The sequence below is a fragment of the Crotalus tigris genome, unplaced genomic scaffold (assembly GCF_016545835.1).
Source record: "Crotalus tigris isolate CLP2741 ecotype Arizona unplaced genomic scaffold, ASM1654583v1 scf7180000017585.4430047, whole genome shotgun sequence".
In the NCBI taxonomy this organism is placed as follows: domain Eukaryota; kingdom Metazoa; phylum Chordata; class Lepidosauria; order Squamata; family Viperidae; genus Crotalus; species Crotalus tigris.
In genome coordinates, this window is record NW_024096493.1 from 2,115,106 (window position 1) to 2,128,969 (window position 13,864).

General features: G+C 38.2%; 1 protein-coding gene across 2 annotated transcripts in view; it reads left to right on the plus strand.

The window, feature by feature from the left end:
• Positions 1 to 13,864, plus strand: part of LOC120316047 (guanine nucleotide-binding protein subunit alpha-14-like) — a 34,825-nt gene that overhangs the window by 16,924 nt on the left and 4,037 nt on the right. For both annotated transcript variants that reach the window (XM_039361197.1, XM_039361206.1), the window contains 3 exons: positions 9,331 to 9,485; positions 10,609 to 10,737; positions 12,151 to 12,280. In XM_039361197.1, coding sequence (XP_039217131.1) covers positions 9,331 to 9,485; positions 10,609 to 10,737; positions 12,151 to 12,280 — 414 coding nt within the window. The remainder of the gene's footprint in view (positions 1 to 9,330; positions 9,486 to 10,608; positions 10,738 to 12,150; positions 12,281 to 13,864) is intronic.

Sequence of the window (13,864 nt, forward strand, 5' to 3'; positions counted from 1 at the left end):
TCAAGAGACTTCAGGATTTGCAAAAGCCTTTGCACATTTATTCTTTTGAAGGAAAATAAGGATGAAATCAATATTTATTTTTGTTTGGTATTTTAAAGACTCTGTTTGAAAACTTCTACTTTGGATTGAGTTTTTATGTGGTCTCAGACTATTGATGCTCTCAAACATATTGAAAGTTAATATTTAAAAGCTTTTACATTATACATTGTTGGGCTGTCCTACTGTATTCTCAGCGATAATTTCTAATCCACTTTGAAAAAGTCTCTTAAGCAGAAACTCCTTTCATGTAGCCTTTTCTTTTATGTCACCTTGGTCAAGCTCAGGCTAGAAATTTGATTGCCCAACAATTATTCGGAACTGAGCTGCACTTTAATTTGAACCAACTGCCCAGTTTTTGTAGGGTATTAAAAACTTTTAATCAAAGAGGCATGACTGCTCCCTATCGTTTACTCCCTGGCCTACTCCAATTATTGTTGGGCTTTTACCAGATCTCATTTTAATGCCCTTCCTTCAGCACTATTATGGATAGATGCTGGAGTCTCCCCCTGCTCATGCTTGTGGCTCTTGTGGTGATAAATAACACTTACAGTATCTTTATATTGCAGGAGTTATGAGGCATTGCACCAAAATCTTATTTTTCCCCATCTAGCAGCACTCCCAAACAGTCAGACAGTTTCTGTGTCTATTTTCTAGTGACTAATAAGGTTTATTTATACAACCTACAATGTTGTCATAAAGTTTTGTTATTTAGCACCCAAACTTCCACAAGAGGGTTTGAAATGGTTTATTATATTATGCTTATTTGTGTTTTTCTGTTTTGACTTTCTTTTGTTTCTGTTTCTGTTTCATCTGCTGGCCAAAGCAGTAATAAATCACATTGAAATAGACTTATGCATGTGTTTGCAGTTTGAGTCACTCAAGAGAGAGATGTTCATCAGAAGGAAGTAGCTAATGTGTACAATAAAAAAGAAAGGTAGATCCAATTAAGACACGAACTTATATAAACTCTTGGAAAGTATTGATTTAAACATAAATTCAATGTGGAATCTTCTCTTCATTAGAGCCTGTCTTCTTTGTTGTGAAATATAGATCAATACTATTGTTCTCAAATATTATGGATGTCAGGTTGAGGTTTAAAAGTTTGAATATAAATTCATGGCACACATGAGGTGTTTTTTTAAAAAAGTTCCTATTATTTACTTAAAGTCAGGCATCCACTGTATAAATTAGGCCAGTATTATTAATCCTATATTTAGGGATTGTGGTGTGAAATTAATTAAAATAATAGAAACCACCTACAGTATTTCACCATCTTTCCCATATCACTCAATAAAATTAGAATAGTAAGCATTTTTAAGGGACTCCCTGAGATTGATTGTTTTTAAAATTAAACAAAGTTGCCAGAATGCCCCAATTTAAAACCATCACTCTAGAGCAGTGTTTCTCAACCTTGACAATTTTAAGGCATGTGGACTTCAACTCCCAGAATTCCACAGCCAGCATGTTTGGCAGGTAAATGGGTCTCTCCTGATAAACAAAACCTCTTAAGGATTTACAGTAATATGCAATATTCTTTTTTCCATCTTACTTAAGTTTTATGTGCAGTCTTGGGACCATCCAAACTAGTTGGAAAGGGTTTCATTCCCTGATTTGTTACAGCTACTGAATATTTTATTTCCCGAGAGGGCACGGTTTGGATTTATAAACCTGGATGATGAGGTAGCTCAAAGAGGAAATATTGTTTTTTTATTCAAGGTGAAAAGAACAACTAGAGATATTCCAATGTTATTTTATCTATGTCACTCCATGTCCTATCTCTTACCAGAACAACTCATAACCTAATAATCTGTTATAACAGCTGATAGGTAGCAGTGTGCAAGGAGGAAGTGATGGAGGTGGAAGAGGAAAAGAGGATTCAGTAAGAGCAGGAATCACTTTGATTTGAAGATGGTACAAGCCTGGCCACTGCTGGGTGACCAACATCATATTACTTTATGTTTCATTCAATTTTCTTGAATTTGTCTTTGGTGCTTTGCCCAGGAGTCCAAGATGGCATACATTCCATTCCATCCTCCACTTTTCCCCTACATCAAAATCCCTGTGATGTATTTCCTTGCAGGATGTAGAAAACTTGGCAGTCATGATAGCCTAGTCTTTCCTACCGGAGCTCACTAATTTGGCCTAATTATTCTCCGTTGTAGAATTATTATTCCACATGGAATTATTTCCGCTGGAAAAAAAATTACAGATATTTTGAACAAGCAAAGTGCTCCACTATAGCTCTAAAGCACTGACTTTGGAATTATTCCATCAAAAATTGGAAGGGTTACAGATATTTGTTTCCCCAGGTTTGATTATGGGAAAATGAATACTATACATGCATATTAGATAGACACACATGCACACTATTCCCTTTCTAATTTCCACCTTATACATGTATTGCCTTCTGTTCTTTGAGCCTCATAGTGTTTTTATTCTATTTATCAATTGCATCCAACCCCACATTCCAAGTAAATTACAATTACCTTGGTCCTCTACATATTATTTTTCAGATCTGCTCCCCTCATTGAACCGTACTTATTTTTACAATTTGTTGCAAATCATTCTGGCCATGAAAACAACAGTGTCTGCATGTAAAAGTACACACATATTCATATCTCCAACCAACACACTTGTAACAGCACAATAATAATTCCTTATATGTTTATTCATAGAAACAGGTAACTTCCTTCTCCTATTGTAAGACCTATTTGAAATTCCTTTTCAGGCTTCATTTTGGCTTCCAAAAAGTTTCTTCTTTCATATTGTGTTTTAATTACCTAATTCCCTCCCTCCCACCCACCCACCCGTTTACCTTCCCATCCTGTTTCCTCTGTTCTGCTATTTACATACTCTGGACATTCAGATTCTTAGAACCCAAGTTATTTTCTTGCTTTTTCTGGCAAACCTCCATCACAAATTGCATGACTTTTTCATTTTCCAAGCTTTACTGCAACCCTCTAGGACAGGGTGGCCAACCTGTGGGCCGTGGCCCTCTATCAGGCCGTGACCTGCTGGCCAGTGGGCTGCGGGACAGGCTGGTCAGTACACACACTCACACCCACTCATACTAGCACCACTGCTATGCAAATGGGGTGCCCCGTGTGCTACACGGTGAAAAGGCTCCATGTGGCAAAAACAGGGTGCCACATACAAAAAATAGCAAGTGTCACGTGGGTGCTAGCACTGCCCCATTTGCATCATGCCTCCTCATGGCCCTGTTTGTGTATGCGCACACGCGGGCGTGTAAAATGCTTCCCCCTCCCTTTCCCTCCGATCCGTTAACCAAGAAAGGTTGGAGACCTCTGCTCTAGGATGCTTAAATTACTACACTGAAATCCGGGTAGTCCTTGACTTACAACTATTCATTTAGTGAATGTTAGAAGTTACAACAGTGCTGGAAAAAGTTTCCAATTACCGTTTTTGACACTTAGAAAGTGGCAGCATCCCTGTGGTCATCTGATTAAAATTTGGATGCTTGGCACCTGGCATGTATTTATTACAGTTGCAGTGTCTCAGGCTCATGTGATCTCTTTTGTGATTTTCTGAAAAGCGAAGTCAACGCGGAAGCCAGATTCACTTAGCAACCATATTACTAAGTTAATAACTTCAGTGGGTGGCTTAACAATTGTGGCAAGAAAGTTCATAAGGTGGGGCAAAATTCACTTAACAAGTGTTTTGTTTACTAAGAGAAAATTGGGGCTCAATTGTGCTCGTAAGTCAAGGACTTACCTGTATTGCAAAACACGAAAGAGAGAACATGGCAGCAGCAATGTTCTGGGTTTGGGAAGAAGAGAGGAGAAGGGCAGAGAGGTGCAACAGGGAAGAGATTGAATATTGAAGTCAGTCAAGAGAAGAGCGTGAATGTAGAGCAAAATCCATTGCGCCATCTCTGATGGCTAATCTTTTGCTCTTGTTTTGGATGGTGTTCTCTGTGGTAAGCAGCAATTTAGTAAAACATGCTGTTGGGTTTGGGTGGCAGTCAATTTTATTGTAAGAGAGCACTCCAGTGATTTCTTTCTCGTATCCAAAACTAACATCAAATTTTATTTCATTTGGGAATGATACAATGTGCTAACATTTATAGCCACGTAATTAAAAAGGGGAGTAAAATAAAATAATTTTTACTTCTTTTCTAACTCGGTTCAAGGCAGTTGATAAGTGGCTGGTATAGGTGGAAACTGCATATGTGGAACTGTAACTCAGGAAAGGCAAGATATTCCTAATTTACCTAGAAGTAGCTGGGTTAGAAGAAATTAGGCCAGGCAGACAGCAGCACTTTGCTCTGCATTAAAGCAGTCTGATTTCTTTTTCCAGGCCTCTACCTGAGTGTGAAAAAAAAAGGAGATGTTGCTGATTTATAAGCTTGATTGAGCTTTTAGAGCAGTGTTTCTCAACCTTTCTAATGCCGCGACCCTATAATACAGTTCCCCATGTTGTGGTGACCTCCAACCACTTATACATCACCGGGTGCCAGGGGCGTGGCCAAAGAAAAGGGGGAAAAATGGCGGACAGCCTTGTTTGGCGACCCCCGTGAAATGGTCGTTCGACCCCAAATGGGGTCCCAACCCACAGGTTGAGAACCACTGTTTTAGAGCTTTTATAACCTTTATTCCTTAAAGTGGTGGCATTTATTTTTTAGACTTGAATCAAGATGGTGTGCTTTAATGAGCAGGAAAGCTGCACTGGACTTTCATGAGGCCCGGTGCACTTTTTGGGAATAGGTTTTGAAGCATGCACTGCCCTAGTAATTACAATTTGTTCATACTGTTTCTTTGAAAACGGCTACAAATTTCTAGTAACCCAGAATGCCACAGACTGAGGTTATACATGCCAGTCTCATTTGCTGCCTTGGTACCCAACTTCTTTCCTGGGCAATTTGAGATTTTGAAATGACTTATTTTTCAGCTACTTTCTGAGCTTTCTCTCCGTGAGGGACAATTTTGGTGGCAACCTGAGATGAAGAGCTGCTTTTTTTTTTTTTTTTAATGGCAGGGACTTTTTAGCAAGGAAGCTCAGGGCAGGCTAGTTCCGTCCGTATGTTTGCGGCTGGCAAGCAAACACTTTGTTATACTGACAGCGTTTTGGCATCTAAGCTGATCTGTTTGCTGAAGGAGGTGGTCTATATTTTCCTTTTTTCTATCTAAATTTATTTTCCTTTATGATGTTGCATCACGGCAGGGTTTTGTCAACTTGGGTTATCACATCAGGAAAAGAAGAAATAATGTATTTTTTAGGAACTCAGTGTACGCTGATTTCAACTGGTGATAGCAGAAATTAAGCACTTAGATAAGCAGATTTCTAGCAGACTTTGTATGATTTGGATATACGGGAACATCTTGGTCAAGTGCATTTTTCACCTCCCTCCTCAAATAGCATGGAAATGCAGTAATCAAAGAACTGATTGTAGTGAGTCTCTGCTATTTAGTGGGTAGCAGGCATAATATCCAGTGCAGCACAGATACAGACAAAATGGCAGTGCTTAGTTACTATGGTGACCACCTTGGGTATGACTTTTCAAATAGAAATAGACTTTATAATAGAATATTTCAGTTTATAGTATGTTCCTGGAAGGAAGTGGCAGATTCTATAAGTAAGCTGCAACTGTCTTAAATGAGAATTTGCTTTACTGCAAGGTTTTTAATTGTTTGTAGTTTTCTATACGTATTTTACTACATCAGTTAGCTCTGAGTTAAGAATTTTACCATCTGTCAAATAAAAGGTTGCCAGTTATAATACCTGTAGTAAGTTTATTGAAAGCAATGGTGGTGTCAGCTTTATGAGGTAGACCAGAGCTGGAAACAGACTCTGTAGCAAGTCTAGAGCTGTTCTTCATTGGGATTGATTACAATAGTGGCATTGTGCAAGACTGATTGTAATTTACCTACTCTTATTTTAATTTTTATCAAATAAACTAGCTTTGGAGTCCTTCTTTTTAGTTCTGAAAATGTTAATTAAAATATTGCTATATAATTTGATCTGACTTCAATTCTTCTTTCTCCCATTACAAAGGCTTCTTTGAAGCTTTAACAAGCCTGTTTTCTAAATCCCTAAAAAGAGATATTATAATTGTCTTGGTTAATCATTTATGTATTTATTCATTTTTTATAGCCATCTCAGCCAAATGACTCTGGGCAGTTCACAATGCTAAGTACTATAGTTATTAACACTTCAGCCAGCTTCTTTTCAATATCCGTTAAAATGTTCGTATTTGGGTCATTCTCTTGATTTGTCACTTGTATTTTGACTTTAAATGCCTTTTTTATTTATAATCCACATTTCTTAATCCAATATTTCTGATTTTACTATTTCTGCATCAGGCAAGATTAGTTTCACGTCTGTCATTCCTTCATTAACACTGGATGGTTGTCTATCCGTAGAAGTGTATGTTGTTACTGATATCACAGTTACTAATTTCTGGCCCCATTCCTCAAAGATCTTCTCTCTGAAGGCAGGACAAGAAGCAACGGGTGGAAACTAATCAAGGAGAGAAGCAACCTAGAACTAAGGAGAAACTTCCTGACAGTGAGAACAATTAATCAGTGGAACAGCCTGCCTCCAGAAGCAGTAAATGCTCCAACACTGGAAGTTTTTAAGAAGAGACTGGACAGCCATTTGTCCGAAATGGTGTAGGGTTTCCTGCCTGAGCAGGGGGTTGGACTAGATGACCTCCAAGGTCCCTTCCAACTTTACTATTATTATTATTATTATTATTATTATTATTATTATTATTATTATTATTATTATTATTATATTTAAAAGCTGAAGCATTTTGTATCATTTTGTAAATTCCAATACTGATCAAAACTTTTGGTTTACATGTTTTCCCCCCAGAATCTTTAATCCCCTGTAGTGTTCAATTTAAATCATAATGTCAATGTTGCTAACATTGGATGTTCCTGCTCTGACAACTGATGAAAATGCAGCCATTTTCTCTTCTCCTTTAACATGCTTTTCTTACTTATTCAAGTGCAGCAGGGAGGGTGGGTGGGATGTAAGCTCAGCTAGCCATAATAATAGTGCTGCTGTGGGAACTCAAGGACAAACTGATAATGTTTGTTGGGCTGAAGAGCTGAGGAGAAAGCCCGTGCTTGAAGCTAATTGGGGAATGTGTTTTATGACAGTATATTGGGGGTGGGAATTGTACTTTGTTACTTTGTATCTGGGGGAAGGGAATTTAGTTTTTGGGTTCAACTATGTAATGCCGATACTTTGTTTCCCAAATAAAGGTTCTTTAAGGAAGAATTTTGCATTAAAGTTCTTTTGATTGGTTTCATCTATCGGAACTGTAACACATAATCTATATATGATATAACTTACAGTAGACAAAATAACCTTTTTCACCATGAAAAGCTGTTTATTTTATATAGTTAGTTCCAAAATCTTATAGTAAAAATTTCAAAGTTCCAAAATTTTTAGTAGTAGCACTAGTAAATGCATTGCAATCAAAAGACCTAGCATGATTTTTTATTTAAGTGAGAAATCTAGACCTTCTCATGCCTGTCAGGTTAATTCTATTCACATAATCAAATGCAAATAAAAAGCTTTCATCTGTTGCCCAGTCATTTGTATAACATTTCCAAAGTGCCCGATTTCTTCATTCATCAAATCACATTCTGACTAATGCTAAAGGAATCAGAGAGTTAGCCTAGTCTAAGTGGAAATGCCAAGTACTGCTCTTTAGCAAGGAACAGGTTTATTTTCAGTTTAGATTCATTTCTATCATGGAACATTAGTGCCAAAAGTTATGCCTACACATGTAGGATTAGGTGCCTGGCTTTAAGAAGAGCATAGTTGCTTGTTTTTGTTTTCTTGGGGAAAAAAATGCAAGAAATAGTTTGGGATTCTGATTGCTGGCCCAGTAAATTCAAATGCCACTGTGTGTTACTGCTTGCTTGCTTATTTATTTAACATGTTTCCTTTCTGCTTGGAGGACACTCATTATATATAAACGTATAAGATCAGCACTGAGAAAAAAGGGGGAAAAATCCAAGGTAATACCTGTTATTGTTGTCTATTGTCTATTTAAGAGCTATATTATTTCTAAGGTAAGCTAGGAGCCATGTGCTTGCAGGAGTTGGTATAATTGGGTGAATTCTTTTTTTTTCTTGTGTTCATATACCTAAATCAGAAGGTGCTTTGTTACCTCCAAATTCAAGTTGAAATTTTTGTTCATCACTTTGCAGTTTAGGCAAACTTTTAAATGAACAGATAGGTATTAACTCAGCACTTTAAAAATAACAAGTAGTAATAAGTAGGTGTTTTTTTAAGGCTGCTTTAATTAGGGTATTTGTGTAATCAATGTGGAACACGGTGTGTTCCATGGTGTAATCAATGGAACAACCTGCCTCCAGAAGTTATGGATGTTCCAACATTGGAAGTTTTTAAGAAGAGATTGGACATTTGTCTGAAATGGTATAGGGTTTCCTGCCTGAGCAGAGGGGTTGGACTAGAAGATCTCCAAGATCCCTTCCAACTCTATTATTCTGTTATTTATGTCTTCCTGGTTGTCAAGAGAGCCAGTCCTTCAGAGCGCTGCATAGATTGTATGTCTAATCCAGTGGTTCTCAACCTGTGGGTCGGGACCCCATTTGGGGTCGAACGACCATTTCACAGGGGTCTCCAAACAACACAGTCCGCCATTTTTTCCCCCTTTTCCTTAGCTGTGCTACTCCCTTTTATTCTATTGGCTTTTGAAAGCCAATAGAATAGACTCTCTTGAATAGAGTCTAATTCTATTGGCTTTCAAAAGCCAATAGGAATTGTCCAGGCTGTCTCTGCCCTGCTGAGCTCGCCAAAAGTCCCATTCTGCAAACGGTGCTGCACCAGTTGAGTAGTCCTCGACTTATGACCAGTTGAGTAGTCCTCGACTTACGACCGGTTGGGGGTCGCGGCATTAAAAAGGTTGAGAACCACTGGTCTAATCTGAAGCCAGTTCAAATGTACATAAAATAGAGCAAGAGACATGCATCTCCAAACAGCTTTCCTTAGATATTGTTGGTTTCTCTTCAACAATTCAAAGCTATTGATGCACCATGGAAACCATAAAAGATGTAGCTTTTTCCTCCATAAATCGAATTCTATTGGGCATGTTTGCCACAATTATCTCAATCAGCCTTACAAGGATCGCTGTTAAGTAAAGCTTCATTCCAACTGCTGAATTGGACAGATTATATTGTGCTCTTGGTTATGCTTTGCTTAACCTATAGCTGATGTCTAGTTTGACATTTTCTGTTGTTCAAACTGATTTTTCAATCTATAACTATGCCCGCCCCCCACTCCCCATTTCAGGAGGACAGCCAGATGATTGAAGAGGTACAAACAGACAAAATAGAAACCCTGGAAAGAAAATATGCAGAAGCACTTAAGAGGCTATGGATGGATCCAGGTATCCAGGAGTGCTACCACCGACGGAGAGAATACCAATTGTCAGACTCAGCTAAATAGTAAGTATGGTAATCTTTCCAAATTTCACTTTGGCTATTTTAAAATATTTTTAAAATTGTATGGCTTATGATTGCTTTATTGTATGGAATGTTAATGAATAGATTTTACTAAGTGTGCATGTTCAGTTTTTATGATCTTGGAACAGTTAATAAAACATAGTTGAAACAAATGCACGACAGGATCATGTAGTATTTCTCTGGTTGGAACTGGAAATTCTCCCCCCCCCCTTTCTTTCCTCTTTGGGGGAGGTCCTTGGAGGGCTGCAGTGAGTTTGTTGACCTAGTGACATCGTTGGAGGCTCAAAGCTGAAAGTTTTAAGTCTCTTTTCAGAGGGGGGGGGCGCATTGAGTTTACCCCAATTTTGATAGATCTTCCAGAAGCTTGGTTTTTGTTTTCTTTATTAGGGAAGAAATATTGCTATCGAAAAAATAATTGTAATGCCAAATTTTGATCACATTGTTGTAGGAGACTTTGTTATCAGTATAATGCAATTTTTTTTCTGTGTGAGGGATATGCATATAAAATGTTTCCAGTCGATTGTCCTTCTTTGTTAAATATTACAAGTGCTTCCTGTACATTATCTAGCTACCTGTAGAATAATTGGATATTTTATCTCTGAAGCTATCATCATCTTCATCTTACACACTTTGCTCACCAAAGCAACTCTGAATACATACAGATAATTGAATTTAAAAACAGAAATAAAGTAATATCAAGATGCACATATTTCAGATCACATCAGGGAACAACATTAATGGGGAACAATAATCAAGAATTGGAGTTACAGATCACTTTTATCTCAGTTTCTGCTGGACAAGTCAAATCTTTAGGGGTCTTCTGAAAGCCAGCAGGTTCACAACGTATAGGCTTCAGAAGGAGGATATAGGGCTGTGGCAGATATAGAGAAGCATTACAGCTCTCTGTAAACTTAAAGTAGAAGTAAGATTTCCACAACAGCATCCTGATTTTAAATTTTAATACATTTATATTTAACAAAATAGATTTTAAAACCTTTTTTTTGCTATATTAGTTTCATGTGAAATACCATTTTTAGTCTGTTGGATTAATTTATAATCATGTAAAATGCATGAACTAAACAGATGTGTGGCTTTGATTTTGAAGTTTCCTTTCAGATTTAGAACGTATTGCTATGCCATCATTTGTGCCAAATGAGCAAGATGTCCTCAGAGTGAGAATACCAACCACTGGAATCATTGAATATCCTTTTGTGCTACAAAAAGTTATTTTTCGGTAAGTCTATCCTTAAGGCCTTCTCCTAGTCATCCTGATTATCACAAATTATCAAAAATTGCACCAGTTGTTTTCAGTAAACAGATAACCAAAGGAAATACATAAGACTAGATAAATCCTCTCCAGTCTTGTTTCACCTTTCCTATTATGCTGCATCTATTTCCATCTGTAAATAAAGAATTTCAGAATCATAAAATCAAGACTTGAAAAATATTATTTCAGAGGTCAAGTCCAAATTAAAATGCCCATGGGGGAAGGCTAACCTGCTTTTGCTTGATCATAGTCAGTGAAAAGAAGCATTCCGTCTGTAATTGGTTCCATTGTTCAACTGTGCTTAATTTAAAAATCTATTTCCTAATCCCTGTCAGTTGTCCGACTCTGGGGAATGGTGCTCATCTCAGTTTCTTGGCCAAGGGAGCCAGCGTTGTCCAAAGACAATTTCCATGGTCATATGGCACACATGGCTATATGCCAAAGGAGCATGGAACGCTGTTATCTTCCCATTGAAGTAGCAGCTATTAATCTACTTATATTCGCGTGTTTTTGAACTGCTAGGTGGGCAGGAGCTGGGGCATGTAATGGGAGCTCACCCCATTCTGCAGAGTTTAGTCTTGAACCCGAGCTGTCAGCTCTCCAACTGACAAGCTCAGTGTCTTTAACTGCTGAGTCATCGCGCCCCATATTTCCTAATCTGTATATTGCTAAAACTGTGGTTGACCTGACCTTTAACTGGATGAAACGGTGCATCATAGGGCAACAATTTTTGAATAAGGTACCTCAGCTGGACTCACTTACAGAATGTGTCCGAGATCCAGGACCCATGACTCCCAAGGAATGAAATTTGGGAAAGTTATGGCTGCTTCAGTGCTATTGGCTGCTGCAATCACCTAAGTTTCATTTTCAACAGTCCATGATAGTTTCCCAGCCAGTTTTGCAATCCCTTGCTCTTTCCCCCACCTGGCATGGGCAGCAGTAGGAACTGTTTCCTCGAGAGCTGCTACAGCCTGGTTTCAGTGTCTTCCACATTTGGATTCACTTTATTCAGTGCATTAGAAGTTAGGGAACAAAAAAAATAATTCTTGCACTATGCATGTTCACTGCTTCTCTTTTAGTGCAGCAGCCATTAGGAATGTGTGTTGTGGAAGAGTTGTGGAGATGGGATGAAGTTACACATTATTTGAGCCAACAATAGAATTGGTACTAATGAAGCTCAGATATCAAACTTCACCGTTGAAATAACTTTTCCATCATCTTTGTAATGGAACATAATTTATCTGTTAATTTTTTCAAATGTAAAATGTAAAAATCAATTGTATAAAAATCAATATATTTTTCTAGCAAAGTGCAGCCTCAAGGTTGGTGCTTTGTGAAGTGTTTTTCAGGATGATTAGTTATTTATGCTCCTTTTGACAGAATGGTAGATGTTGGTGGACAAAGATCCGAAAGAAGGAAATGGATTCACTGCTTTGAAAATGTGACCTCAATTATATTTTTAGTTGCATTGAGTGAATATGACCAAGTCCTGGCAGAATCCCATAATGAGGTAGGAAAATGAAAAGTAATTGCTGTCATAAATAGTTATTCAATACTCAGGTGTGCATCTTAACAGATATTACTATGGAAGGCTGACTTTTGTGCCAGTTATCTAGGGGGGAAAAAGGAACTTGACAGAGAACAGACCAGCTATGCCCTTAACATAAAAACTATACCAACATAATTGGTTTGGACTTCTGACAGAGGTATATTCATGCTGAACAAAAATAATAAAACATTCATGGTTGGAAATAAACTAATATATGATTGATAATAAATAAATAAATGACAATAAATAACTTGATCTCAATTGAGCCTGGAATTTTGGCTATAAGTCACTGTGATTGTTAGGTGGGTCACCACATGACCTGATTCGATTTTACGACTGTTTTTCACAGGGGTTTGTAAAATGAGTCACCACAGTTCTTACACGAATGACATGATCATTAAGTAAATCCCTTTTTCAGAAAGGGCAGTTTTTGCCAGAAACTGACTGGAAACTGGCAAAAAAACAGCAAATTATGAACACATGACCGTGAGATGCTACAGCTGGTAGTCAATGCGAGCTAGTTGCCAAGCACCCAAAATGCAAATCATGTGACCATGGGGTGTATGCACATATGGCAATTTCAAGGATGGGCTGTATGTAATTTTTTTTTGGGGGGGGAATCTGTCATAACTTTGAATAATCTTTAAGTGACAGGTCGTTAAATGACTAATCAGCCACAAAATCAAACCCGGTGGCATCTCAATCAAGAAATGTTCTCTAGAAGAGTATAGTTTTTAGCACCTTCAAAGAAAGAGCAAGGGGACATAACTGAGATCTGCAGGGAGGCTGTTCCAAAGAAGGGCCAGTTCCTGAAGACCAATGCCTCTGAGCCATTGGTGGGATTCATATATGTGAACAACCAATTCTCTGTGTGGATGCCGCTTCTGTAAGTCCATTCTGGGCCTGGGCAACAAAAAATTAGCTATTGGTTCTACTAAACTGGTGCAAACCAGCGGAATCCCACCGTTGCTCTGAGCTGAATCAGATGGACCAAGTCTGGCTGGAGTATATGGTCCTAAAGGTGCCTAAGCGTCATGGCATACATAGGTCAAAACCGGAATTATACCTAAAAGCTGTTTGGAAACCAATCAGGTATAACTTTATTCCGGCCACTTGTGCTGGCTAACACATAGGACACTACTTCTACACCATCTGAAGCTCCTAAGTGATCTTTCAGAGACAATCACATGTACGAAGGGATAAAGGCCTGAATTCCTGCGACACAGTCCTGCTACAAGTAGGGCCAACAATTGGTGCACCAACCTGAGTTGGTCAAAGGTCCTTTGCCTACACCTTCCATTTGCTCACTGACATTAGCTTTGAGCATCCCCGAAGTCCTCCTTCAGTCTTTCTGTTCCTTCCTACTAATGGATTTTCTGATCTCATAATCTACATCACCCAAAGCATTCCACTAGGAGCCAGCCTCCAGGAACTTTGTACAGGTAGACTATGAGTTAGAAGGGCAATTGGGACCAGAATTTCCATCATTAAGCAATAGGATCATAAAACACAATGTCATGTGATTGCATTGCTTAACAATAGCAA